This window comes from Anolis sagrei, chromosome 3 (genome assembly GCF_037176765.1).
Source record: "Anolis sagrei isolate rAnoSag1 chromosome 3, rAnoSag1.mat, whole genome shotgun sequence".
Taxonomy (NCBI): domain Eukaryota; kingdom Metazoa; phylum Chordata; class Lepidosauria; order Squamata; family Dactyloidae; genus Anolis; species Anolis sagrei.
Window position 1 is genome coordinate 7,759,190 of NC_090023.1, and position 25,562 is coordinate 7,784,751.

Below are 25,562 nucleotides of genomic sequence, written 5' to 3' on the forward strand. Positions count from 1 at the left end.
TATGCAAAATGAAAGTGAGGTTAAAGGCTCTTCTTCCATTGTTTTGTTTTGATGTCATATTTGGAAATTTTATGATTTTTATTATTATTTTTTCATTGCATTCCATTATCCATATGGCTGAATGGTGGTCTGGAAATGGCGTGATGAATTAATATTTATGCAAATCTTTATTCTAGAGCAGATCTAGACAATGCTTGTCTAGACAATGCTATATTTATCGTGTCATCAGCAACCATACCATTGTATTACAATTCTAACAGAGCAAAACAAACACACAGATTAAAAAGAAAAAGAAAAAAAAACACACAGATTTTGCAAACTTGGTAGTTGATTAAATGTCCTTTGACCAGTATCTGGCCATTTGGAGTCCCTCTGGTGTTGCCGCAAGAAGGTCCTCCATTGTGCATGTGGCAGGGCTCAGGGTGCATTGCAGCACGTGGTCAGTGGTTTACTCCTCTCCACACTCGCATGCCGAGGATTCCACCCTGTAGCCCCATTTCTTAAGATTGGTTCTGCATCTCGTGGTGCCAGAGCGCAGTCTGTTCAGCGCCTTCCAAGTCGCCCAGTCTTCTGTGTGCCCAGGGGGGAGTCTCTCATCTGGTATCACCCATGGATTGAGGTGCTGGGTTTGGGCCTGCCACTTTTGGACTCTCGCTTGCTGGGGTGTTCCAAAAGGAATGCTGAGATGTAACTTCCATTATCCCCGACAACTGATTACTGGTCAATTGTGTTCAGAGAACTTTCCTCCAACACATTTTAAATTATTAACAAATAAATTTATATTTTTCTTCAGCCTGGATTTTCATATCCATAATGGAAACTAGATTTACTTAGATGATTCTGATTAGATCTGTGATAACGCAGTGGTTAAACCACTAGCTGCAGAAAATCTGCTGACCAGAGGGTTAATTGTTCAAAACCACAAGTCAGGGTGAACTCCCAGCTGTCAGTCCAGCTACTGCCTACCTAGCAGTTTGAAAGCATGTTATGTGAGTAGATCAATACGTACCGCCTCAGCAGGGAGGTAAAAAGGCATCCCATGCAGACATTCCAGCAACAATATGATAAAGTCTATATCTTTGCCAACAGGATTCTTGGCATGGATAGATGGAACAAGAGCACCTTCTCATGGCCAGAGTTGAGCATCGCTTTCAGACGCGGGGGATGGAAAGAGGAAGGCCTTTATCTCTGTATGTCATTTGTTCACTGTGTAAAACGGCATTGAATATTAGCCTTATATATGTAAACTGTAATCAGCTCTGAGTCCTTCCACAGAAATAAAGTGGAATATAAATAAAGTGTATTATTATTATTATTATTATTATTATTATTATTATTAGAAACACAACAAGATGAGTCCACAGCAAACACTCTGCTGGCTGTTGTATTGGATCACACTTCCCAAGTGTCTAGGACTGTGATGTATCGGCGAATAATATGTGCAGATCAGCTGGCAGATGGTAATCTTGTCAGCGCTGATTGTGTTTAAGTGCAGGCCAAGGTCTTTAGGCACTGCACCCAGTCTGCCGATCACCACTAGGACCACCTCGACTGGTTTGTGCCAGAGTCGTTGCAGTTCGATCTTTAAATCCTCATATCGTGTCAGCTTTTCAAGTTGTTTCTCTGCAATCCTGCTGTCACCTGGGATTGCAACATTGACGATTCATACTTGGTTTTTTAACATGATTGTGAGGTCAGGAGTATTATGCTCCAAAACTCTGTCTAATTCCGGAAAGTCCCAGAGGAGTTTGGCATAACTTTTTCCGGCTTGTGATCGCACCAGTTTTTTGTCGCAGGCAGATGGTATTTGTGGCACAAGTTCCAATGAATCATTTGAGCAACGGTGTTGTGCCTCTGCTTGGAGTCTGTCTGCGCAATCTTCTTGCAGCAGCTGAGGATGTGATCTGTTGTTTCATCTGCTTCCTTGCAGAGTCTACACTTGGGATATTGTTGTTGTTGTTGTTGTTGTTGTTGTTGTTATTATTATTATTATTAGAAACACAACAAGATGAGTCCACAGCAGGCACTCCGCTGGCTGTTGTATTGGATCACACGTCGGACACTTCTCAAGTGTCTTGGACTGTGTGATGTATCGGCGAATAATGCATGCAGATCCCAGTAAGGTGGCCTTCTGCAGCTGACAGATGGTAATTTTGTCAGCACCAATTGTGCTTAAGTGCAAGCCAAGGTCTTTAGGCACTGCACCCAGTGTGCCGATCACAACTGGGACCACCTTGACTGGCTTGTGCCGAAGTCTTTGCAGTTCGATCTTTAAATCCTCATATCGTGTCAGCTTTTCCAGTTGTTTCTCTGCAATCCTGCTGTCACTTGGGATTGCAACATCAACAATCCATACTTGGTTTTTTAACACAATCATGAGGTCAGGAGTCTTGTGCTCCAAAACTCTGTCTGTCTGAACTTGGAAGTCCCAGAGTAGCTTGATGTGTTCATTCTCTGTAACTTTTCCCAGCTTATTATTATTAGAGCATTGACCAATTTTTACACTTATCTAGATTTTTATCCAATTCTTCCATTGCATGTCTTCTAAGCATTAGTCTTTTTCTAATTTCTTGTCTGCACATTCCATTTTGTTTTTATAACTGAGGATTTCTTCAATTATTTTAATATCTTCCTTATCTATATACAGTTATGGAAATAATCTGTTGGGATTAGTTTTGTCTTCTTAATAATTAGAATCATATAATTGGATGATTCTATGTCAAGTGAACTCTTGATGTACTCTAGGACATGCATGGAAGCTCATGTCCTATTACATACAACAACAGAAGTAAAATGACAAAAGGTTTATTTGTTGGAATGTTTATGTTTTTCCAAGCAGTGGATGGCTGAATATATGGATACAGAATCTGTTTAGTTGGAATCTTACATTTGCTCTTTCTTCTTTAACTTTCGTCAGAAGTCTTTGCAAGTCTTCGTTATTGTCTGCAAATAATATGTCATCTGCAAACAGTTGATGCTTCTTAAAAGCTTGTTCCTTCTAAACATAACCCTGCTTCCCATACAATATGTTCTACATAAGAGGGAATAAAATGCAGTTTTGACCCCTTTGCCAATAGAGAACATTCTGTTTCTCCATATTAAGTAGTTCTCCAAAGCACAGGATGATCAAATATTCCATTACTTTTGGAGCGAAGCATTAATTTCACACAATTTGCAGCAAAAGGATTTGCAATAATGCAAGGACAGATTGATTTCCTCCAAAATAGTTGGTGCTTTCCACTATCTAGTATATGTTTGCAATATGATCCTTAGTGCCTTCTTCTTCTTTAAAGGACGTCAGACATTTTTCTCCAGGTGGTGATACAAAGAGACAACTCTATCACCATCCTCACCACTGCTTTTTATGTTTGCTGTGGAGCCTGGGAACTTTTCTTTTCAGACTATAACACATTGAAATCCAGCAATCAGCATAGCTGTATGTCTTGGAGAGGCGTCCAGGAGATTTTTTGCCCCAAAGAATTGCTTCTCCAAGTTCTTTTTCAGACTATAACACATTGAAATCCAGCAATCAGAATAGCTGTATGTCTTGGAGAGGCGTCCAGGAGATTTTTTTTTTGCCCCAAAGAATTGCTTCTCCAAGTTCTTTTTCAGACTATAACACATTGAAATCCAGCAATCAGAATAGCTGTATGTCTTGGAGAGGCGTCCAGGAGATTTTTTTTTGCCCCAAAGAATTGCTTCTCCAAGTTCTTTTTCAGACTATAACACATTGAAATCCAGCAATCAGAATAGCTGTATGTCTTGGAGAGGCGTCCAGGAGATTTTTTTTTGCCCCAAAGAATTGCTTCTCCAAGTTCTTTTTCAGACTATAACACATTGAAATCCAGCAATCAGAATAGCTGTATGTCTTGGAGAGGCGTCCAGGAGATTTTTTTTTGCCCCAAAGAATTGCTTCTCCAAGTTCTTTTTCAGACTATAACACATTGAAATCCAGCAATCAGCATAGCTGTATGTCTTGGAGAGGTGTCCAGGAGATTTTTTTTGCCCCAAAGAATTGCTTCTCCAAGTTCTTATGCATTTGAACAAGCCTATTCTGTTATCAAACAGACTGGAGCATTACAGAAATGACCCCAGAGACAAATGAGGATTCAGCACCAGTTTATTGAATGTTTGAGAGTTTATATGTGGATATGTATGTATGTATGTGTGTGTTTTATATCGTATTCTTTACACCTTTCATGCAAGTGACATGCTTGTCCCAGCCGCTTCCTCAGGAATGGAGGGCAGGGGATTAATTCCTGTAGGTTGGTCCCGTCCTAAGGAACGAGGTTCCTTGGCTGTAGCACCGGTGGGTTTATCGGGGTTCCTGAAAGCAGAAAAGAGGCTGTCATTCCACAAGACTGATAGACAATGTACTCCTTTACAGCCATGAGCCGGAGGACTTGTATGGATATGCAAACATATGCTTAGCATGGAATTACGTCATGCAGTCTGTTGGTATGTGAGGCATCCAATGGAGAATTCATAGGACCCGCTTTGTTGGGTGGGTCTGGCTTCCAATGTGGCTCTTGGTTGATGGTTTCCATAGAAGGTTTCCCAGGATTCCATAGCATTGTGTCCAGGCATTTTGGAAACAATGCTCAAAGGTTTTACCATTATTGGTAAGACTTTTGAGCATTGTCTTACCCAACCATTATTGTCTAGGATACACATCATGGCCAGAATTTGGAAATAATATAACAAGCCAATGTCAAGGTTCTTGATCAGCTACTTAGGTTGTATCTACACTGTGGCCATTATTGGTAAGACTTTTGAGCATTGTCTTACCCAACCATTATTGTCTAGGATACACATCATGGCCAGAATTTGGAAATAATATAACAAGCCAATGTCAAGATTCTTGATCAGCTACTTAGGTTGTATCTACACCATGGTTACAATCCAGTTGCGGATGTGTAATTCTATGCTGTTATGCATTCGTAATTGTGATCCTGAACATGCTCAACTAAGTGTGCATCTACACTGTGGAATTCATGTAGTTTGACACCACTCGAACTGCCATGGTTCCATGCTATGGAATCATGGGAGTTGTAGTTTTACAAGGTCTTGAGCTTTCTCTGCAATGAGTGCTGGTCCCTCATGGGATTACAACTCCCAGGATTCCATAGCATTGCGTCGTGGCAGTTGTAGTGGTATCAACCTGCATTAATTCCACAGTATAGATGCACACTTAGTTGAGCATGTTCAGGATCACAATTACGAATGCATAACAGCATTCACAACTGGATTGTAGCCACAATCCCTAAGCATTTCCAATTGTGGCAATTGTGCAGGAAATATATAAGAATCATAAAAGTCTTCCAAATCTGGTTTATCGAATATTAGCTGATGCGAGTGATGGAAATCTGTTCTCCTGTTAAAAAGGATCAAGCAGACTAATGTTTCTGTCATCTTTCCACCAGTTAAGTATCCTTAAACAGTACTTTAAAGAGCCTGTCTCCCTAACTAACAGTTCTGTAATTCTCTGCTTGACAATCAGAAGCAGGATCTCTTTTGCAATTCCACATCAGAGATCCCTCGTTCCTGATTGACAGGAGAACAAATCACCCATCTCAGTAAGTCAGGAAGAGGGGACTATTAGGATCCTCATGGATTTCTTAGACTGTTGCTTTTATTCAGCGTGAACTGACCTGTCACCACTATTTTGCAAATAGTAAAATGTTGAGATCCAATCTGCTGTCCATCTCTTCCTTTGGCTGTGCTCAAACGAACTTGACAGGCAGATTTCACCAATAGAGGAAGGCTTGTAATGAGTTATCTAATGAACTATTTTTTAAAAACTAACTTTCCAAATTCTTGCATATAATTTATTTTTAAACCTATCCAATAAATGAAAAACAAAGACCCGAAATTCAGTTTTCGGTCCCAGCTAGAGTATACTTTTATACTCAATGGATCATACGTAAGATTTGACTTACCAAGTTCCTGCTGTTTTGTTATAGGTTTACTTTCAGCTGGAACTAAGAACCAGATTTAGGACAATGGCCACATCTACAATGTCATCTAATGCAGATGTAGATGGTCCTAGAACTGCATATAGGATGGATAATGTGATTGGATGGGGGGGGGGGGTTACATAAATGGATTTGATTGCAGTGTGACCCCATAAAACAGCTATTTTAACCATCCACATATTTTGACTACAGCTCCCATCACCTTTGCCAGCACAGCCAGTAGCTATGATGGCAGGGGATAAAGAAAATTGTAGTTTTAAATATCTGGAAGACATCAAGTTGTGAGAAGGTGATCTATCATTCATTCACCCAGGATGAGAAAGTAGGGAGGGAATAACTTTTACCTGATTGGGTTGTTGTAGGTTTTTTCGGGCTATATGGCCATGTTCTAGAGGCATTCTCTCCTGACGTTTCGCCTGCATCCATGGCAAGCATCCTCAGAGGTATCTCTAAGGATGCTTGCCATAGATGCAGGCGAGACGTCAGGAGAAATGCCTCTAGAACATGGCCATATAGCCCGAAAAAACCTACAACAACCCAGTGATTCCGGCCATGAAAACCTTCGACAATACATTATTACCTGATTGATCGAGTTTTAGAGGCACTGTTGCAGATACGCACTGTGAAAATAATAATAAGTTGTTAAGGCATGCATTTGTTTATGGGATATGTTTTTTTAGATTTTGGTACATGTCTCTCTTCAGTGGAAGAGATGATAAGCCTGGAAGAAAAGAGGAAAGCCACGTTGTTGATGGCTTGGCTCAATTGAGAAAGCCAAAGAGTGCAACTACACTGTAGAGTTAACCCAGTTTGACACAACTTTAACTCTGATTACTCAATGATATAGGATCCTATCATCTAGAGCAGTGTTTCTCAACCTTCCTAATGCCGCGATCTCTTAATACAGTTCCTCATGTTGCGGTGACCCCCAACCATAACATTATTTTCATTGCTACTTCATAACTGTAATTTTGCTACTGTTATGAATCGTCATGTAAATATCTGATACGCAGGATGTATTTTCATGCACTGGACCAAATTTGGAACAAATACCCAATACACCCAAATTTGAATACTGGTAGGGTTGGGGAAGATTGATTTTATCATTTAGGAGTTGTAGTTGCCGGGATATATTAGGGTTCACCTACAATCAAAGAGCACTGTGAACTCCACCAATGATGGAATTGAACCCAACATGGCACACAGAACTCTCATGACCAACAGAAAATACTGGAAGGGTTTGGTGGGCATTGACCTTGAGTTTTGGAGTTGTAGTTCTCCTACATCCAGAGAGCACGGTGGACTCAAACAATGATGGATCTGGACCAAACTTGGGACGGATACTCAATATGCCCAGATGTGAACACTGGCGGAGATTGGAGGAAATAGACCTTGACATTTGGGAGTTGTAGTTGCTGGGATTTTATCAAAGAACATTCTGAACCTCACCAACGATAGAATTGGGCCAAACTTCCCACACAGAACTCCCATGACCAACATAAAATACTGTGTTTTCTGATGGTCTCTGGTGACCCCTCTGACACCCCCTCATGACCCCCCCAGGGTCCTGACCCCCAGGTTGAGAACCACTGATCTAGAGTTTGATAAGGCACCAGCACTCTTTGGCAGAGAAGGCTAAAGACCTTGGAAAATTACATGATTCCATAGCACGGAGCCATAGCAGTTAAAGTGGTGTCAAACTACATTAACTTTACCTTGTAGATCAGGCATGGGCAAACTTGGGCCATCTGGGTGTTTTGGACTTCAACTCTTACAATTCCTAACAGCTTCAGATCCCTCAGGGCCTGAAGCTATTAGGAATTGTAAGAGTTGAAATCCAAAACACCCAGATGGTTGAAGTTTTTTCATGCCTGACATAGATGCATCCACAAGACGTGAGCTATTGCAAGATCTGGGGTGCCTCTCAATCATGGGGTCATCAAAAAGCAGGACAGACTTGATGGTAAGCTGCAAAATTACTGTTGCCTTTGATGGAATAATTCATAAGGCTGCTCCTAAAAGAGTCAATTATTCCTGGAAAGTTGGTACGTGTGGGCCCCTTTCTCCTTTTGAAGGACAATGGGATTTGTTGAAATGGTCTTTCTGTGCCTCTGACCACCAGATGAACATTTTATAGCAAGTGGACAATAGGTCTGTTCCCAAGATGCACTATATTTTCAATTTTTGCTAGAATTTGAATTGAAGCAGAATGATGAATTAGAAGTCAGCATGCCTTAAAGCAAGCAGGAGATGTTGGCGAATGTCACATCACAATGAAAGCAACTGCAGTTTGCAAAGTATGAGATAACAATGGCAAGGAATCTGGGATCCTCCAAATGTTTTGGACGTCACCTCCCAAACAACAAAGTCATATTAAAAGATTGCAGGAACTGTAGTCTAGAAACTGCATGGTGATTTACACTGATGCATTTTGCAGGGTTATGGCAATATAAGTCCTTTCTTGGCAAGGAAACACCCAATAGGAAAGACTATTTGTAAATATAGCAACAATGGATACAAATGGGGATTGTAAAACACTCCAATGTAGGAATATAATATAATATAATATAATATAATAATATTATAATATAATATAATATAATATAATATAATATAATATAATATAATATAATATATATTCCATGTGGGCTTTTAAAGCAGAAAATTGATTTTTTAAATGCAATTTTCATGTAGAAAGCAGTTTTCTGCACAGAAAACATTATTATTCAGAATCAGAATTTTTCTATGCAACCTTCTCCCTTTTCCAAGTGAGTCCCAAAGTGCAAATATGTCTTAAAGACTCTGTAGTTTTCAAGGGCTTTTTTGCAGTATGGAGAACATTGAATAATTATTCCTTTTCCCCTTATGAGAACAACAGTGATTAATGGAATTAATGAATATTTATACTTCTTGATCCAGTACTTCCTTGGGCAACATTTCTCCTTGGCTTTGTATATATCCAAATGGCAACCAGTTGGCCATAAGGTTGTATCATTGTGTTATCAAGCTGCTTTTTGCACAACTAAGGAGTAATTTTTGTCCTCTAGGAACGTCAACATAACTAGATGAAGGTGATTATTCTCAAACAGAAACTGGATTCTGTGTTGATGATTTGCAAGAAGAAATCTACTTGGTTTTGCATCAATGTGGCTTTGGACTTGCGTATATGTTGTTGCAACTGACTCTGTACTTGGACAACTCCATGAAAACAACTAAGGTCCCATCTACAGTGCCATATAAAATCCTGATTATCTGCATTGAACTAGATTATATGGCAGTGTAGACTCATATAATATCAGGGCAACCCCTGGGCAAAATATCAGGGCAACCCCTGGGCAACATCCTTGTAGATGGCTAATTCTCTCACACCAGAAGTGACTTGAAGCTTCTCAAGTTGCTCCTGACATGAAAATAAAAGGGGAAATATACATCTCTGCTGCCATATTTACATTACTGTTGAGAGGTGAAGCCATATTCTCCTTCCATGGCTTGGTGGGGATGGATCTGAACCCTGAAATCTCTGACTCTTCTTGCTCAACCAAGACCATACTCTAAATATACTTGTACAATGCCTAAGAATATAGTTATGCTGCCCAAATTGGAAGTTACATGGATGTAAATCACCATCAGGATTCTGGGCTTTTTTCTTTGAAGTTCTTTGTCTTAGAAGCAAGTGCTTTGGGAGGAAGAGATGTGATGTGGACCGCTGCGACACAGAGGAGGGGTTGTCCATGTTAAGTTCTCCAGGGTCTCTGGGAATACATCTCATTTGATTAAATTACACCAAACCATCCTCCCAGATCCCACAAAGATTCCAGCAGCAAGCTTAAAGCAATTGCGTCTCTTGTGGTATGAACGTTGTGTGAGCGTGATGCATGAAATGGGCAGCTGGATGATTTCTTGTACGAAGTAATGTCGAGGATGTGTCTTATTAATTCTTAATAGGCCCATCCTCCATGAATACATCTATTAGGCATGGGTAGTTAACGGGAGAACTCATATTCGGTTTAGGAGAACCTGGAATTAGGCATCAACTACGAAGCTTGCACCACGTCCTCTTTGCATCCCTTTGGAGACAGCTGTCAAAGCGTCAATGCACTGGGTCCATTTATGACTGTTGAACTTCAACAGCATCATAAGTGGAAATTCCATCCAATGAGATTTAAATTTCTCGTCTAAGACAATATCCAAAATAATTACTTTCAGGGTTATTTTTTTCTTCAAATAGAAGATATGATTATTATGATACAATGGTTTTTTCCCCCTTCTGCATATCTGAAATATGCATATTTCAAATACAACAGAGCCTTAGTATCATAGAATCAAAGAGTTGGAAGAGATCTCATTGGCCATCCAGTCCAACCCCCTGCCAAGAAGCAGGAATATTGCACTCAAATCACCCCTGACAGATGGCCATCCAGCCTCTGCTTAAAAGCCTCCAAAGAAGGAGCCTCCACCACACTCCGGGGCAGAGAGTTCCACTGCTGAACGGCTCTCACAGTCAGGAAGTTCTTCCTCATGTTCAGATGGAATCTCCTCTCTTGTAGTTTGAAGTATCAACTACGTAGTTGAAGTATCAACTACGGTTTGGTTCCAAGTCTCTCCTTGGATACCGAAAGTCCTATTTCCTTCAGTGGTAGAACAAAAGGGCATATTTTCTATAAAACGGCTAAATCAAGGTTTTCTTTGTGGATTTTTCGGGGAATATTTTCAAACCATGGATGACAGAATCTGAGAATGCAAAATCCGTGGATACAGAATCATAGAATCATAGAATCAAAGAGTTGGAAGAGACCTCCTGGGCCATCCAGTCCAACCCCATTCTGCCAAGAAGCAGGAATATTGCATTCAAATCACCCCTGACAGATGGCCATCCAGCCTCTGCTTAAAAGCTTCCAAAGAAGGAGCCTCCACCACACTCTGGGGCAGAGAGTTCCACTGCTGAATGGCTCTCGAAGTCAGGAAGTTCTTCCTCATGTTCAGATGGAATCTCCTTTCTTGTAGTTTGAAGCCATTGTTTCGTGTCTTAGTCTCCAAGGAAGCAGAAAACAAGCTTGCTCCCTCCTCCCTGTGGCTTCCTCTCACATATTTATACATGGCTATCATGTCTCCTCTCAGCCTTCTCTTCTTCAGGCTAAACATGCCCAGCTCCTTAAGCCGCTCCTCATAGGGCTTGTTTTCCAGACCCTTGATCATTTTAGTCACCCTCCTCTGGACACATTCCAGCTTGTCAATATCTCTCTTGAATTGTGGTGCCCAGAATTTGACACAATATTCCAAGAGTGGTCTAACCAAAGCAGAATAGAGGGGTAGCATGACTTCCCTAGATCTAGACACCATGGATGACAGAATCTGAGAATGCAAAATCCATGGATACAGAGGGCCAACTATGTTCACCAATTATTTGACTTAAATTTGAGCCTACATTATTTTTGCATATTATTTATGCAACTATAAAGAAAATAAATATTTGCATGGATGGAATTTACCTATGGCTCTGTTGTCATATTCTTTCAATATTACATCGGAGGGTTTTTTCCCTTCAATTGGACATTGTTGAAGCTAGTCATTTCCTTTTTGATCCTCAGCAAACATCGCTTTCTCCCCATCCTTTGAATTATTAATTTTTTCACCCAAGTGGCTGATGCCATTTATCATAACCCCTTTTATCCTTGAAGATGTTTGCATAGATTTATGGAATTATAATGTTGAAAGGAACCGTAACGGCCCTTAAGTCTAACCCCTGGCGATACAAGAATCCGCAGCTCAGAAAGGATCACCCAGCCTCTGTTTAAGAACCAATTCATTGGGTTGTTGTAGGTTTTTCCAGGCCATATGGCCATGTTCTAGAGGCATTCTCTCCTGACATTTTGCCTGCATCTATGGCAAGCATCCTCAGAGGTAGTGAGGTCATGAAGGCCTTCGACAATACAACCAATTCATTCTTTCTGGGACAATCTATTCCACTGTTGAATGGATTTTCATCAGGGAATTTCGGAGCAGAATTTGGAGTTGAATGGGAAGTCATAAACAGTTGAGTTCTGAATAATCAGAGTTTGGAACATTGACTTTCTTGGACTACAGCTCCCAGTATGGGCCAGTCAACATAGCTAATGATTATACTGGTTGAAGACTTTGGGGAACTCCAGTCCAAAATAGCAACTTTTCTATATTCTGATCTTGTACCCCATGGTGTCCCTTTTTACCATTAAAGAGTGAAACAATGGTCCAGAGGGAAATCTAGGCAACTTTAGACAGTGGCATCTTGAGGTCACAATGTTGCATTTTGAACGTGGACACCGATTTTTGGAATATTTACACATGAAAATTGTAACAGCAAGACTCCAGGTTCTATCAAAGAAGGACACCTTTGAAGTCCAAAACTTGATGTTGCTATATCTATGAAAGAGGAATGGAGAAAGTTCAGTCATGAAGTCATGTTCTCCTCAAACTTTCTTTTGGTGGTCTCCATCCAGGACAACCCAACAGTCTCCATCCATTCCAGAACTTAAAAACCATCCAAGCTGCTTCAAAACTGTCCCAATTTAGTTTGCTTGCTCCCTACAACCTCTCAAACCCCATAAAAGCTACTATACAAAAAAAAAAACTGGAAAGAAGTGACACCATTTTTGGGTTGTCGGCTACTCACTGCTGTGGATGGCTGAAGGGGACATGAGGTGGAAATTGACCCCTGCCGTCTATGCAGTTCCTCATCCCTGGTTGAGAGCAAGATGTTATCAAGTGGAACATTTCAGCAATTCTCTCACATAGTCTCACATAGTCTTCTTTCTGACCAGGCGTTGCAATCCATGAGTGATGGCCAACTTCAAACGTCAATAGAATTGCTTCCGTCTTCAGTAGATCTCATAAAACAAAAGTGGAGAAGCCATTCAGAAGTGTAAAGTCAAAATACATTGAGGAGTTGTCCTGTTGACAAAACCTTGAGGTCTAGGAAGCACTTTCCATGTGATCACCTTCCATGGGATGATAAGTGGACATTCACATCCATGGCCTGGCCAAGTCCCAGGAACAGTCTTTGCCATCACTGGCAGAGCTAATGGAAAAGTGTATATAACTTCAAGTCAAGTTATATACAACTTATCTTAGAAGCTTTTTGGGCCAGGAATACCCAGAAGTGGGCTTTCTAGCTGCTTTCTCTGAAATATAGCCTACAGAACTTTGTATTCATTGGTGGCCTGTCATCCAAATACTAATCATGGTTGACTCTGCTTAGCCACCTGGTGCCTTTGGGGTATATTTAGGCTTAAACAGTCTAAGGATACCCTCCAAAATTTCACAAGTGACATCGGAGAGATTTATGACCAAGCAAGGTAGTGTGGTCAAGACGGTAGAGGTTATTCAGGAGGAAGACAATCTAAACTGAAGGAGCAAGATGGCTGCATTGAGAGGAAAGCCGGACATGACAACTGCTGTTGGGAGAATGTGAGGAAAGGCTTATGGTGACCCCATACATTTTATAGGGCTTTTGTAGGCAAAAGGAGTAGTTTTGCCAGAAACAGTCATCCTAGACTTCCATAGAAGCTTTTCCATCTGGAATACCAGAACTTTTCTGCATGCTCTTCACTTGTAAAGTAAATGGCACTTAGTGGAGAGATACACCCAGTGAAAAGGTTGGAACGATTGCATGGATAATATCTTGTTTCGTTCTTAAATATATACATTGATGAAGAAACGTTCTCTCTTGTCTTAATTGATTTGTAAGGTGATGTTGTTGTTCATTCGTTCAGTCGTCTCCGACTCTTCGTGACCTCATGGACCAGCCCACGCCAGAGCTCCCTGTCAGCCGTCACCACCCCCAGCTCCTTCAAGGTCAGTCCAGTCACTTCAAGGATGCCATAAGGTGATGAGGTAGAAGCAAATTGTGTAGTGTTCTGTTTTCAATGCTTGACACTTGCTCTTTAATTTGCCACCTCCAACTCAAATAGTAAGCTTTGTTGGTGCTGCAGCAAGGGGCATCTTGAGAATATGTTTGAAAAGAGAAGGCTGAGAGGAGACATGATGGCTATGTATAAATATATAAGGGGATGTCATAGGGAGGAGGGAACAAGCATGTTTTCTGCTGCCCTGAAGATTAGGACACAATGGAGCCATGGCTTCAAATTACAGGAAAGGAGATTCCACCTGAATATGAGGAAGAACTTCCAGACTGTGAGAGATGTTCAGCAGTGGAACTCTCTGCCCCGGAGTGTGGTGGAGGCTCCTTTTTTGTGGTGGAGGCTTTGAAACAGAGGCTGGATGGCCATCTGTTGGGGGTGCTTTGAATGCAATTTTCCTGCTTCTTGGCAGAATGGGGTTGGACTGGATGGCCCACGAGGTGTCTTTCAACTTTAGGATTCTATGAAAAACGATGAGTCTTCCAAACAGAATAACTCTCATCAGTACTTCAATGGGAGTTTGCCAATATTCTCAGGTGCTGTGGGCTGTATGTCAGAGGAAGGAACTAGAGAAAGCATCTCTGGTTATTCCTCCCCTAAGAAAACCCTTTAAAATCCATGGGGTCACCATAAGTTTTTAAACAGAGACTGTATGTTGGGAGCGCTTTGATTGTGTATTCCTACATTGGAGAGGGTTAAACTGGATGGGCTTGGGATCTCTTTCAACGCTAGGATTTTTAGTCAAGAGGTGAATTAACGTTACAGACACAGGATCAAGTTAAGACAGGACTGTTCTTTCAATCAAAAGGGGGAATCCTAAAAAAAAAAGCGCCTAAGCAATGTGTGACCTGGTTCGTTCCGTTCATTCATTTTCCAGCTTTGCAAAGCCTTTCTACTCCCATTCTATCTCAAGAGATCTTTAATGCATTCTTGTCGTTTCCGCTCAAGGCAACCAGAGCCTCTTGCATTAAATTTGCAGAGCCTTTTTTCCATGTTCAGTTGGTGAGAGAGAAAAAAATCCAGGACGTGGGTGTTCATCTTCAGTGTTTATTTATAATTGTCCAGGAAAGAAAGTGACCTCGGTTTAAGCAACAAAATCCACAAGCAGGTGACAATGACATTGATATTTGCCGGGTTGTGGTGAATCACACGAACAGCAAAATTGAAGGCATTGGTAGGACAGAAGGTGAATCCAAGCATGGATTAGATCTTTAAGGAAAGACATTATCAACTGGGGAATGTGATAGGCACTGAACTTTGGCTACAGAAATACCAGGGCTGCAACTAAAGAGGGGAGAATGAAGGCATTGTCTCCTACATAGGAATCCTGGATCCACATGGAAACCTTCCTTCAGTTCCCAAATTTCTAACACTGCGAAAACGTAAAACTGTATTTGAGCATTTATAAATATACAAGAATACTCTCCTTCAGCTACTTCTTTATAACCATGTCAATCAATCACATTTCCTGGCCTGTCCCCTCCAATTCACCTTGGGAGCCAGAAGCCAGAGAGGGAAAAAGGAGTCCTGTTTGGTTTCCATTTTTGGATGATATATCCAATTCCCTTCACAAGTGAGGTTACAGGAAGGCTTTATAATAAGGTCCATTCTCATTGTCACAGCCTTATTCCTTAAAGGAGGAGGTGGAGTCATCCTCTTCCTTGTTCCCTGATCAGCAGCTGTCTCCGAAGATGGGCTGGGATTGGACACTCATATAGTTTTCCAACAAGGCTACGTAGCTTTGCTGAACATTATGCCGTTATGGACCCATAACCTATCAATCCAAAACTGTATAGTATATTAAAGATAATGGCTTTCCCTTGACATTAAGTCCAGTCATGTCCGACTCTGGGGTGGTGGTGCTCATCTCCATTTCTAAGCCAAGGAGCCAGCATTGTCCATAGACACCTCCAAGGTCATGTGGCCGGCATGACTGCATGGAGTACTGTAACCTTCCCGCCGAAGCAGTACCTATTGATCTACTCACATTGGCATGTTTTTGAACTGCTAGGTTGGCAGAAGCTGGGGCTGAGAGCGGAAGCTCATGCCACTCCCTGGATTCGAACATGCGACCATTCGGTCAACAAGTTTAGCAGATCAGCGGTTTAACCTGCTGCGCCACCGGGGGCTCCGTATAGTATATTATTACCTTCAAATTATGTGTATAAGGTGTATATGAGACATAAGTGTTGTGTTTTGGCATAGGCCCCATCTTCAAAAGATCTCATTGTATATACCAGTGATTCCCAAACTTTTTTTGACCAGGGACCACTCTCCAACATTAGTACCAAAAGGGTTACGAATCAGTTTTTGGTCAACTTTAGTTTTGGTTTGGTTATTTGGGGAGCTGATTCAGAAAATTGCATTGGATAGACCACATCGGCTCTAGTTTCTGATATAGAACATATGCCATCCAGTAGTTGCCATCTGCTCGCCCATAGAAAACCATATTGAATAAACCCTGACACTATAAGAGAGTTTCGTGAGACCAGTTGCTCTCATTGCAACTGTGTAGGCTGCGGACCATATTTTAGTTCTTGCGGACCACTGGTGGTCCACAGACCACAGGTTGGGAACCATTAGTATATACAGTCATCCCTTCATATTTGCGATTTTGATTTTTGTGGATTTGATTGAATTCCGTCATTTGCCTTTTTTCACTCTTGTGGGGGTTTTATGCCCCTAAACCCAGTGAATGTGGAGGAGTGACTGTACTAAATGCCAGACGCTCAAGGAAAGGGTGAGCCAAGTGTCCAGCGTATTAGTGTATTAGACTATGTCTTCACATGGGGTTGAATTGCTCACCTGGCCATGGAAACCCACCTTGGGCAAGTCGTATACTCTCTGCCCCAGAAAAATGCCATGACAGTTTTGCCTTAGGGTTGCCTTTAGTTCAAGATGACTTGAAGGCACGCTACAAAGACAAAGTGGTCAAGGGGATATAAGTACATAGCAAATAGAAGTGTTCTAAATGGGAATGACTTCAGAGTGTCACTTTGCAATGCTAGAAATCCAGAAATTGAAATATAATTGGGGTATATCGCTGAATCCTTATTGAGGGGGGAATGCCCTCATTTTGCTCCACTTCCATACCTCTGTCTCCCAGATTTATGAGCATAGATGGATTTATGGAGGAGAGCTTTTCTTTTGTACATATATACCCTTTTTATAGACATCCCAACAGAAACAGATGTGAGCAAAGCAAGTGATTGTGGTATTTATTTTTTTTCTTTTTTGCAAAGCCAAGTAGAGGTGGGGTATAGAAAACAAGCTGTGGAAAGGTCTTGTAGCACCGTTTTGCAAAGAAGGGAAAGCAAAGAGTACAAGGAGGAGGTACAGTGAATGGGATGCAAAGGCGCAGACAAGAGGCAAAATATTCCAAAGACCAGTGAAGAGAGAAAACCAGCAAGCCATTGTTTTGTACATGGAATCGAAAGAAATGTGCTATACAAGTTTACCAAAAAAAGAAAACACATCTGGATAGGAAATGGAAAATAAATAAGTCTTTATACACTCCGAACAGATCTGAATTGTGGGTTTGAAAGAATAATGTTGGCATCCAACACAAATGAGAGATTGCAAATGCCTGGTGGTTGGTTTCGAAAGAGACACTTGGGTGTTAACCAGAGAAAAAAACAACAAAGTTGGCAGACGCCCATTGCGTCTTCTTCAACCCATGAGGCTCCCCTTCATTTATGTAATACATACACAATGGGCAATTCAGACTTCTGCAGAAAGTATGGGCAACCTTTTGTCATTCTTTCTCAGGGACATGTACATCGAATGGCCCCAATCCTAGTGTTATCCCATTGATTCCATGGAATTTTCCTACATGATGATTCATTGTTGAAGGGTTCTACTATAGTTCAGACTAACTAATGGGATGCCAGCCAATTTGCTAGAACCTGGATTGTCTGTTGGAGGATGAAGGTCTTCCAGGCAGGACTTTCCTTCTCCTCCCAAGTGAAGAATGCCTCTTATCTCCCCCTGATCTAGAAGGCAGGAGAGAAGAAGGTGCAGCTAGAGAGTATCTAGCTATGTTTCCTCAGCTAGGCACAGGATAACAAAGGGGTCTTCTGGAGCTCCTGGAAGATGGTGCCCTTGACTTGTGTCTGGCTGTGGGACATAGCCTGATACATGGCAGTATTGGCAAAGGCTTATTCCAGGCATCTTCTGGAAGTCCTGGAGGAGGGTGCCCTTCTCATGTGTTTGGCTGTGGAGGCATGGCACATATTTACAAAGGCATCTTCTAGGGGCCTTCTGGATGTTGGTGCCATTGCCTTGGGTCTGGCTGTGGGGACATAACCTGATGCATGGCACATCCTGACAAGAGCTTATTCCAGGGGTCTTCTGGAAATCCTGAAGGGCAATGCTATTGTCATGTGTCCGGATATGGGAGCAAAGTATGATAGTTAGGTTTATTCTCAATTAGGAAGTTCCCTCAAGAAGAAAGCGAGTTCTTCATATGCATGGGTGGGGTTATTGTGCAAGTAGGTACTGAATACCCCCTTCTAAAATGACCACAAAAGGATGCACACCAGGGTAAATCAATATCACACCATGGTATGTCAACAGGATATAATGTTCCTACTTTCTGGAACTGAAACTGAAACTTCAACCAAGAGCAGAGGGTTCTAGGCAGTTCGATGGCAGCTGGTAGGTTCTATGATGGATGAATACACTCTAAGTCAGTGGTTCTCAACTTGTGGGTTCCCAGATGTTTTGGCCTTCAACTCCCAGAAATCCTAACAGCTGGTAAACTGGCTGGGATTTGTGGGAGTTGTAGGCCAAAACATTTGGGGACCATAGGTTGAGAACCACTGCTCTAAGAGCCGCCGCAATCTAGCCTCCTGCGGGAGCAAACCTTGCGAGCACGTCCTTGACGTCATGAGACTGCGCCTCTCTCTCCGCCCCTTTCTCCGCCCCTTTCTCCATGCTAGAGAAGAAAACCACTGGTTTTTCCTTTGCTAGGGCAGCATTGCAGCGTTCTCTCTCAGTTGAATTCTGCCAACTGAGAGAGTATGCTGGCAATGCTGCCCTAGCAAAGGAAAAACCACGCTGGCACGGAGAAAGGGGCGGGGCGAGAGGCAGAGACTCATGACGTCAGGGACGTGCTGGCAAGGTTTGCTCCCGCAGGAGCCTAGTTTGCGGCGGGTCTAAGTCTTCATCTAACTTTTAAAAGAGCTATCCAAGGTACTGAACCTCTTTAGGGGTAGTGGTGAGTACCATGGACAGCTCCTTTAAAAGGCATTCAGTACCTTGGACAGCTCTTCAGAAACTAATTAGCCATCAAAGTGAATTCACATAGACCCCTCACATGGCTGTCATTGATCATGAGTGGTCCCGGAGATGGATTCATGATTTCCTTTCATGCCACGCCTCTGATGAAAATCTCCCCAGAAGGGAGGCTTTTATTTTGTTGTCTCATTCTCATTCCAGCTTAAATGATCCTACCTGTGTTCAGATACAAGGCTGGAAACTGGTCATGTGAATGAGAAATACAATGGTTGTGGCATTTTCCATCATTATCAAGAGCAGACGCAGCCAACTCTCCCTATTCCTCATGCTCATAAACTCTTTCTGTGCACCCCACATTTAAATACAATGGCAAGAAAAAGGACTTTTCTACGTCAGTTGAAAGCCGGAGCTTTGCCCACTGGAGGAAATGCAACAGGGAGATGGCAGATCAAGTTGCTTTAATAGGACCACTTTTACGAAACTGCATTTGAGCAGACTAAACCACAGTTTTACATTTGGGGATTCCATGGGTCGGTTGGTGGTAGGTTTGGATCTGGAGAAGACCAATTCTCCCAAATTTTAAATATATCCAACTCATGGATGTCCAGTTCTCCTTGGATACATCACGGATGGAAGCTGCAGCATCTCAAGACATTCCACACACAGCCCCTTTTCAGAGCTGGAAAAACGGTATAATCAAGCAATATCCATGCAGTGCAATTTCCAACAAAAGCATTTCTGAATAGCAAATGGACAATTATGGATCAACCGATGGCGCTCTTCCACAAAGCATGCAGGGGGGGAAAAAAACCAATGCATCACATTTGTAATTATTTCTACGCTGCTGCTTCCTGACAGCTATTCCTGAATTCCTCCTCCGGAGCGTTGGAGGTCAGTCGCCTCCACTACGTTTTCCCCCCTCCCTACAAACACGCAATCCTGGCTACACTTCATACTCTACAGTTTCTAACACGGCTACACTTGGAAATACACCACGGAATTCATTACACATACTTTATAGTTCAAAAGCATTCAGGCACGAGCCATAGAGAACACATCACGCACAATACACTACATTTTCTGGTTTGCATTCAGCTCGGTTAAATTAAGTCAACAATATTTGCTACCTCTTTTATCATACAGCTCCGTGCCCTCCCCCTCTTTTTTCTTCTACGATATGTTCCCCAAGCCTGGCATTCTGGCAAATGACCTTTCTGCTTGTTTCTTAACTATCTCCAAAAATTTAGGGGGGAGAAAAAATATCTTATAATCTAGAGAGAGAAGAAAAAGAAGAATCATTGAGAATTTTGAAAAGTTTTCAGGGCTCCTTTCTCAAACGTCTCCAAACCAATCAGGTCCCTGGCCTTCTGTCCATCCCTTGTGGTCTTTCAATGTTGTTGGTGCAATTTCAAAAACTAATTGGTACTTTTTAATTGCCAAACAGCAATTAAATATAATGGGTCACATTCCAATTGTCAGTCTCAGCTCAACTAGAGCCAATGGATTACTGGGATGTTGACAAATCAACACTTAGGTAACTTCTAGCAATTCAATGGGTCTAACTCGGGCATGGGCAAACTTGGGCCCTCCGGGTGTTTTGGATTTCAACTCTCATAATTCCTAACAGCCTTAGTCTTTAAGTGGCTGAAGGGGAAAGGAAAAGGCTTGGGAGGTCTAACTGTACTTTGGTCTTACCTATGCCAGCTTTTTCCATTTTAGTCCAGTTACTATTGTTGGCTAATCTAGTTCCAGAACTTGGTGTAGTTCCAGGGCTGGACACACAGCATTGCTTTAGCACAGTGGTTCTCAACCTGGGGTCCTCAGATGTTTTTGGCCTTCAACTCCCAGAAATCCTAACAGCTGGTAAACTGGCTGGGATTTCTGGAAGTTGTAGGCCAAAAACATCTGGGGACCCCAGGTTGAGGACCACTGCAAGCATCATCTTTATTGGCAGCAAGGACCTCATCACACTAGAGAATGAATCCACTTTAAATCCGGTTTCTGCCTCCTGCAGAGTTCTGGGGTTTGTAGTTTAGTGAGGCTGTTAAAGGCTCCTCCCAAAACTACAAACCTCAGAATTCTGCAGGAAATAGAAATGAGATTTAAAGTGGATTCATTCTTTAGCGTGATGAGATCCTATAAGTGACAAAGTAGATGATACACAGCAAAGCAGTATTCAGGCCTTTTTTGTGTTGATGGTGGCCAAAGACTCCCATGCCCATTTTCGGCTCGCTTTAAAGAAATATGACTCTCATATTTGGGATAATGAGAATGCCTTTAAAGCCAGGACTGAAGCATGGAGTGGATTTGCAGCTCTCCGGGACATGGGAGCCACCACCAACAGTGCTCTGCTGGTATTTAACTTGGCTGACGCTTCTGGAAGTATCATTCCGACAACATCCCTGGCATGGGTCTAAGTGAACTGAAAGCCCTTCCTTCCCGTCTGCCTCCATCCCTTTCCTAATAATCCCTACAGTGCACATTGAACAGAAAAGCCCTGTAATCCGCAATGCTTTGTTCTTGCCTCACTTTCCTTTTCTGACGCCTTTCTCTGTTTCCAACTCCCTGAAACTCGGCTTCCTAATCCTCCTTAAAAACCAGAGCTTCTAATACAATCAGAACACAAGCAGATTAGAAGCCTCTAATTAATTTTGTGGCCTTTATTTTCACAAAGAAAAAAAAAGAACTAAAAAAGGGGGAGAGTGGGGCGAGAAAGAGAAACAGAGAGAGAGAGAAAGAGAGCAATTAAGTGCAGTGAAATTTACTCTTTCGCCTCGGCCAGTTTATTGTTCATCTCTTTGCTCTTCTCCTTGTCCTCGGCCGCCACGTTCGCTCCTCCGGAGCCCTCGGCGCTCTTCTTCTTCGATGCCCGGCTGGACGCCACTTGCTTATCTTTGGCCTTTTTCAGCGGTTTATGGCTTGTGGTCATCTTTTTTGGTTTGGAAGGCTGCGGGCTCGGCTTCTCCACCTGCGACCGACAAGCCGCCGAGGAAAAAAAGAGAGATACGTACAACACACAAGGAGAGGCGGGGAGGGAGCGGAAAGGGAGGTTTAGAGAGGAATGGCCAAGCAGCAGAAGGCGGTCGTTTGTATGACATGTATGTGGAGCAGTTCTGAGGTTCATGTAAGTCAGGGATGGACAAGGTAGGGCCATCTGTGGGGCCTTGTGAGATTGCGTGAGGTCTCCAATGGGTTGTTGTAAGTTTTTTCAGGCTGTATGGCCATGGTCTGGAGGCATTCTCTCCTGACGTTTTGCCTGACGTTTTGCCTGCATAATAGAATTGGGCCAAACTTCTCACACAGAATCCCCATGGCCAACAGAAAATACTGTGTATTGTCGAAGGCTTTCATGGCCGGAATCACTGGGTTGTTGTAGGTTGTTGTAGGTTTTTTTGGGCTATATGGCCATGTTCTAAAGGCATTCTCTCCTGATGTTTTGCTTGCATCTATGGCAAGCATCCTAGGAGGTATGCTTGCCATAGATGCAGGTGAAACGTCAAGGGAAAATGCCTCTAGAACATGGCCATATAGCCCGAAAAAACCTACAACCCAGAAAATACTGTGTTTTCTGATGGTCTTTGACAATCCTCTGACACCCCCTCACAACCTCCCCCCCAGGGGTCCTAACCCCCAGGTTGAGAAAGGCTGCACTAAGAGAACGTTGGATTGAGGTCTTTATTGCTATTTAAATGTCATTGAATGGCTGTAGGCCTCCATGGGTTCATTTACACCAACTAAACTACCAGAGCTCAATGCTATGATAGTATAGGAGTTATACTATCCTGGAATTTGAGATCATCTGGGGAGGCCCTGCTCTCGACCCCACCACTATCACAAGTGAGGCTGGTGGGGACGAGGAGCAGGGCCTTCTCAGTGGTGGCTCCCCACCTGTGGAACTCACTCCCGGGGGAAATTAGGACATCAACATCCCTCCTTGCCTTTAGAAGAAAGGTAAAGACGTGGCTATGGGACCAGGCCTTTGGGCATCCTGACAATTAGATATGGAATCCAGATGGATAGGACTGACAATGTGCGGAAAGTAGAACCTAACTATGAGTCTGTTAAACGCTGTCCAGCAATGAGGTTTGTATTGCTTTTACTGTTTTAATTGTTTTAATTGCTTTTACTTTATGGGTTTTTTGGATGTGTCGCCGATAATAATGACTGCTTAGGTTAATTGTTATCATTGTTATAATTGCTATTGTTATTGATGTTATGTTTTGTTGTCATGTAATGCGGGCATCGAATTGTGCCTTGTTGTGTAAGCCGCCCTGAGTCCCCCTCAGGGTGAGAAGGGCGGGGTATAAGCGACTGTAATAAATAAATAAATAAATAAATTATCATTTCCCAAGGCCTTTTCCTTTCTCTACAAGAAAAGTGCTGGAATGTCACCAAACTACAACTCCCAGGATGCCATAGCATTGAACCACAGCTTTCTAAAGTGTTGTCCAACTGCATTAATTCAACAGTAGAGATGATGATGATGATGATGATGATGATGATGATGATGATGATGACTGGGTTGTTGTAGGTTTTTTCGGGCTATATGGCCATGTTCTAGAGGCATTCTCTCCTGACGTTTTGCCTGCATCTATGATAAGCATCCTCAGAGATAGTGAGGTCTGTTGGAACTAGGCAAAAGGGTTTATATATCTGTGGAATGACCAGGGTGAGACAAAGGACTCTTGTCTGCTGGAGCGAGGTGTGAATCTTTCAACTGACCACCTTGATTAGCATACAATGGGCTGACTGTGCCTGGAGCAAACTTTTGTTGAGTGGTAATTGAGAGAATGCCTCTAGACCATGGCCATACAGCCCGAAAAAACCTACAACAACCCAGAGATTCCGGCCATGAAAACCTTCGACAATACATTGAACATCTCTACGGGGAGAAACTGTTCCTCTCCAGACCATGGTTTTTCTTTCAAAGTGACCTCTCCGTATGGGAGGCATTTCCATCAATTTTGGGGGCAATTTAAAATTAGTGGCATCAATAGTGGCCTTTTTTTGAAATAGTACAGTCCAGAGTTCTGGTCATGATTGATCCTAGATAGCTGAACCCACCTAAAACCAAGGAAGGCAATCCCTTTGCAAGACCAAAGGAGAGTGTGAATGTGACCTATAGTGGCCCATACAGATCTTCCTGATCCTGCACTGATTCACAATTCCACTTATGGCAAAAGTAGGCAATCTACAAGTTTTACACATGTGTTGCTCCCCACATGAGCTCCTCATAATTCTGCATCCCACTCCTTACATTTCCCATTGCATTGTAGAATTGCAGCAGCAAAATAAAATTACAATTACTGTAGATAGGAACGTCATTTTCCTTTAAAGCAGTAATTCCCAACCTTTTTTTGGCCAGGGACCACTTGACCAAGGACCACTATGAAGCCAGATAGGAGAAAAAGGAGACCTGTTTGGTTTCAATTTTGGGATGATATATCCAGCTCCCTTTCATAAGTAAGTGAGGTTACAAGAAGGTTTTATAATAAGGTCCCTGCTTCTGATTGTCTCAGCCTTATTCCTTAAAGGAGGAGGTGGAGACATCCTCTTCCTTGTTCCCTGATCAGCAGCTGTCTCTGAAGGTGGGCTGGAGTGGACATCAAGTAGTTTTCCAACAAGACTACATTGCTTTGCTGAATGTTATGCCATTATGGACCCTTAACCTATCAATCCATAACTATATAGTATATCATTACCTTCAAATTATGTGTATAAGGTGTATATGAGACATGCCGTATATTCCGGCATATAAGACGACTGGGCATATAAGACGACCCCCAACTTTTCCAGTTAAAATATAGAGTTAAGACGACTCCCATGCATAAGACTACACCTGCATATAAGACGACCCCTGACTTTTGAGAAGATTTTCTTGGGTTAAAAAGTAGTCTTATACGCCAGAATATACTGTAAGTGTTCTGTTTTGGCCTGGGTCCCATCTTCAAAAGATCTCATTGTATATACCAGTAGTTCCCAAACTTTTTTTGACCAGGGACCACTCTCCAACAGTAGTACCAAAAGGGTTATGAATCAGTATTTGGTCAACTTTAGATTTGGTTTGGTTATTTGGGGGGCTGATTCAGAAAATTGCATTGGATAGACCACATCAGCTCTAGTTTCTGATATAGAACATATGCCATTCAGTAGTTGCCATCGGCTCACCCAAAAAAGCCATATAAAAGCCATATAAAAGTTAGGACATTAAGATCGTCTGGGGAGGCCCTTCTCTCGATCCTGCCGGCTTCACAAGTGCGCCTGGCGGGGATGAGAGACAGGGCCTTCTCAGTGGTGGCCCCTCGGCTGTGGAACACCCTCCCTACAGAGATCAGATCGGCCCCCTCCCTGTTGGTATTACGGAGGAAATTGAAGACCTGGCTTTTCGAACAGGCATTTGACTAGGCAGTGCAATCAATTATTGGAACACAGAATAAGGATAATTAATTGTTTA

General features: G+C 42.3%; 1 protein-coding gene across 1 annotated transcript in view; it reads right to left on the minus strand.

The window, feature by feature from the left end:
• Positions 1-4,102: 4,102 nt before the first annotated feature.
• MAP6 (microtubule associated protein 6) overlaps positions 4,103-25,562 on the minus strand; it is a 69,612-nt gene continuing 48,152 nt past the window's right edge. Inside the window, exons 3-4 of the mRNA XM_060771252.2 lie at positions 21,874-22,076; positions 4,103-4,327 (exon numbers count right to left, since the gene is read on the minus strand). Coding sequence (XP_060627235.2) covers positions 4,198-4,327; positions 21,874-22,076 — 333 coding nt within the window. The 3' untranslated portion in view covers positions 4,103-4,197. The remainder of the gene's footprint in view (positions 4,328-21,873; positions 22,077-25,562) is intronic.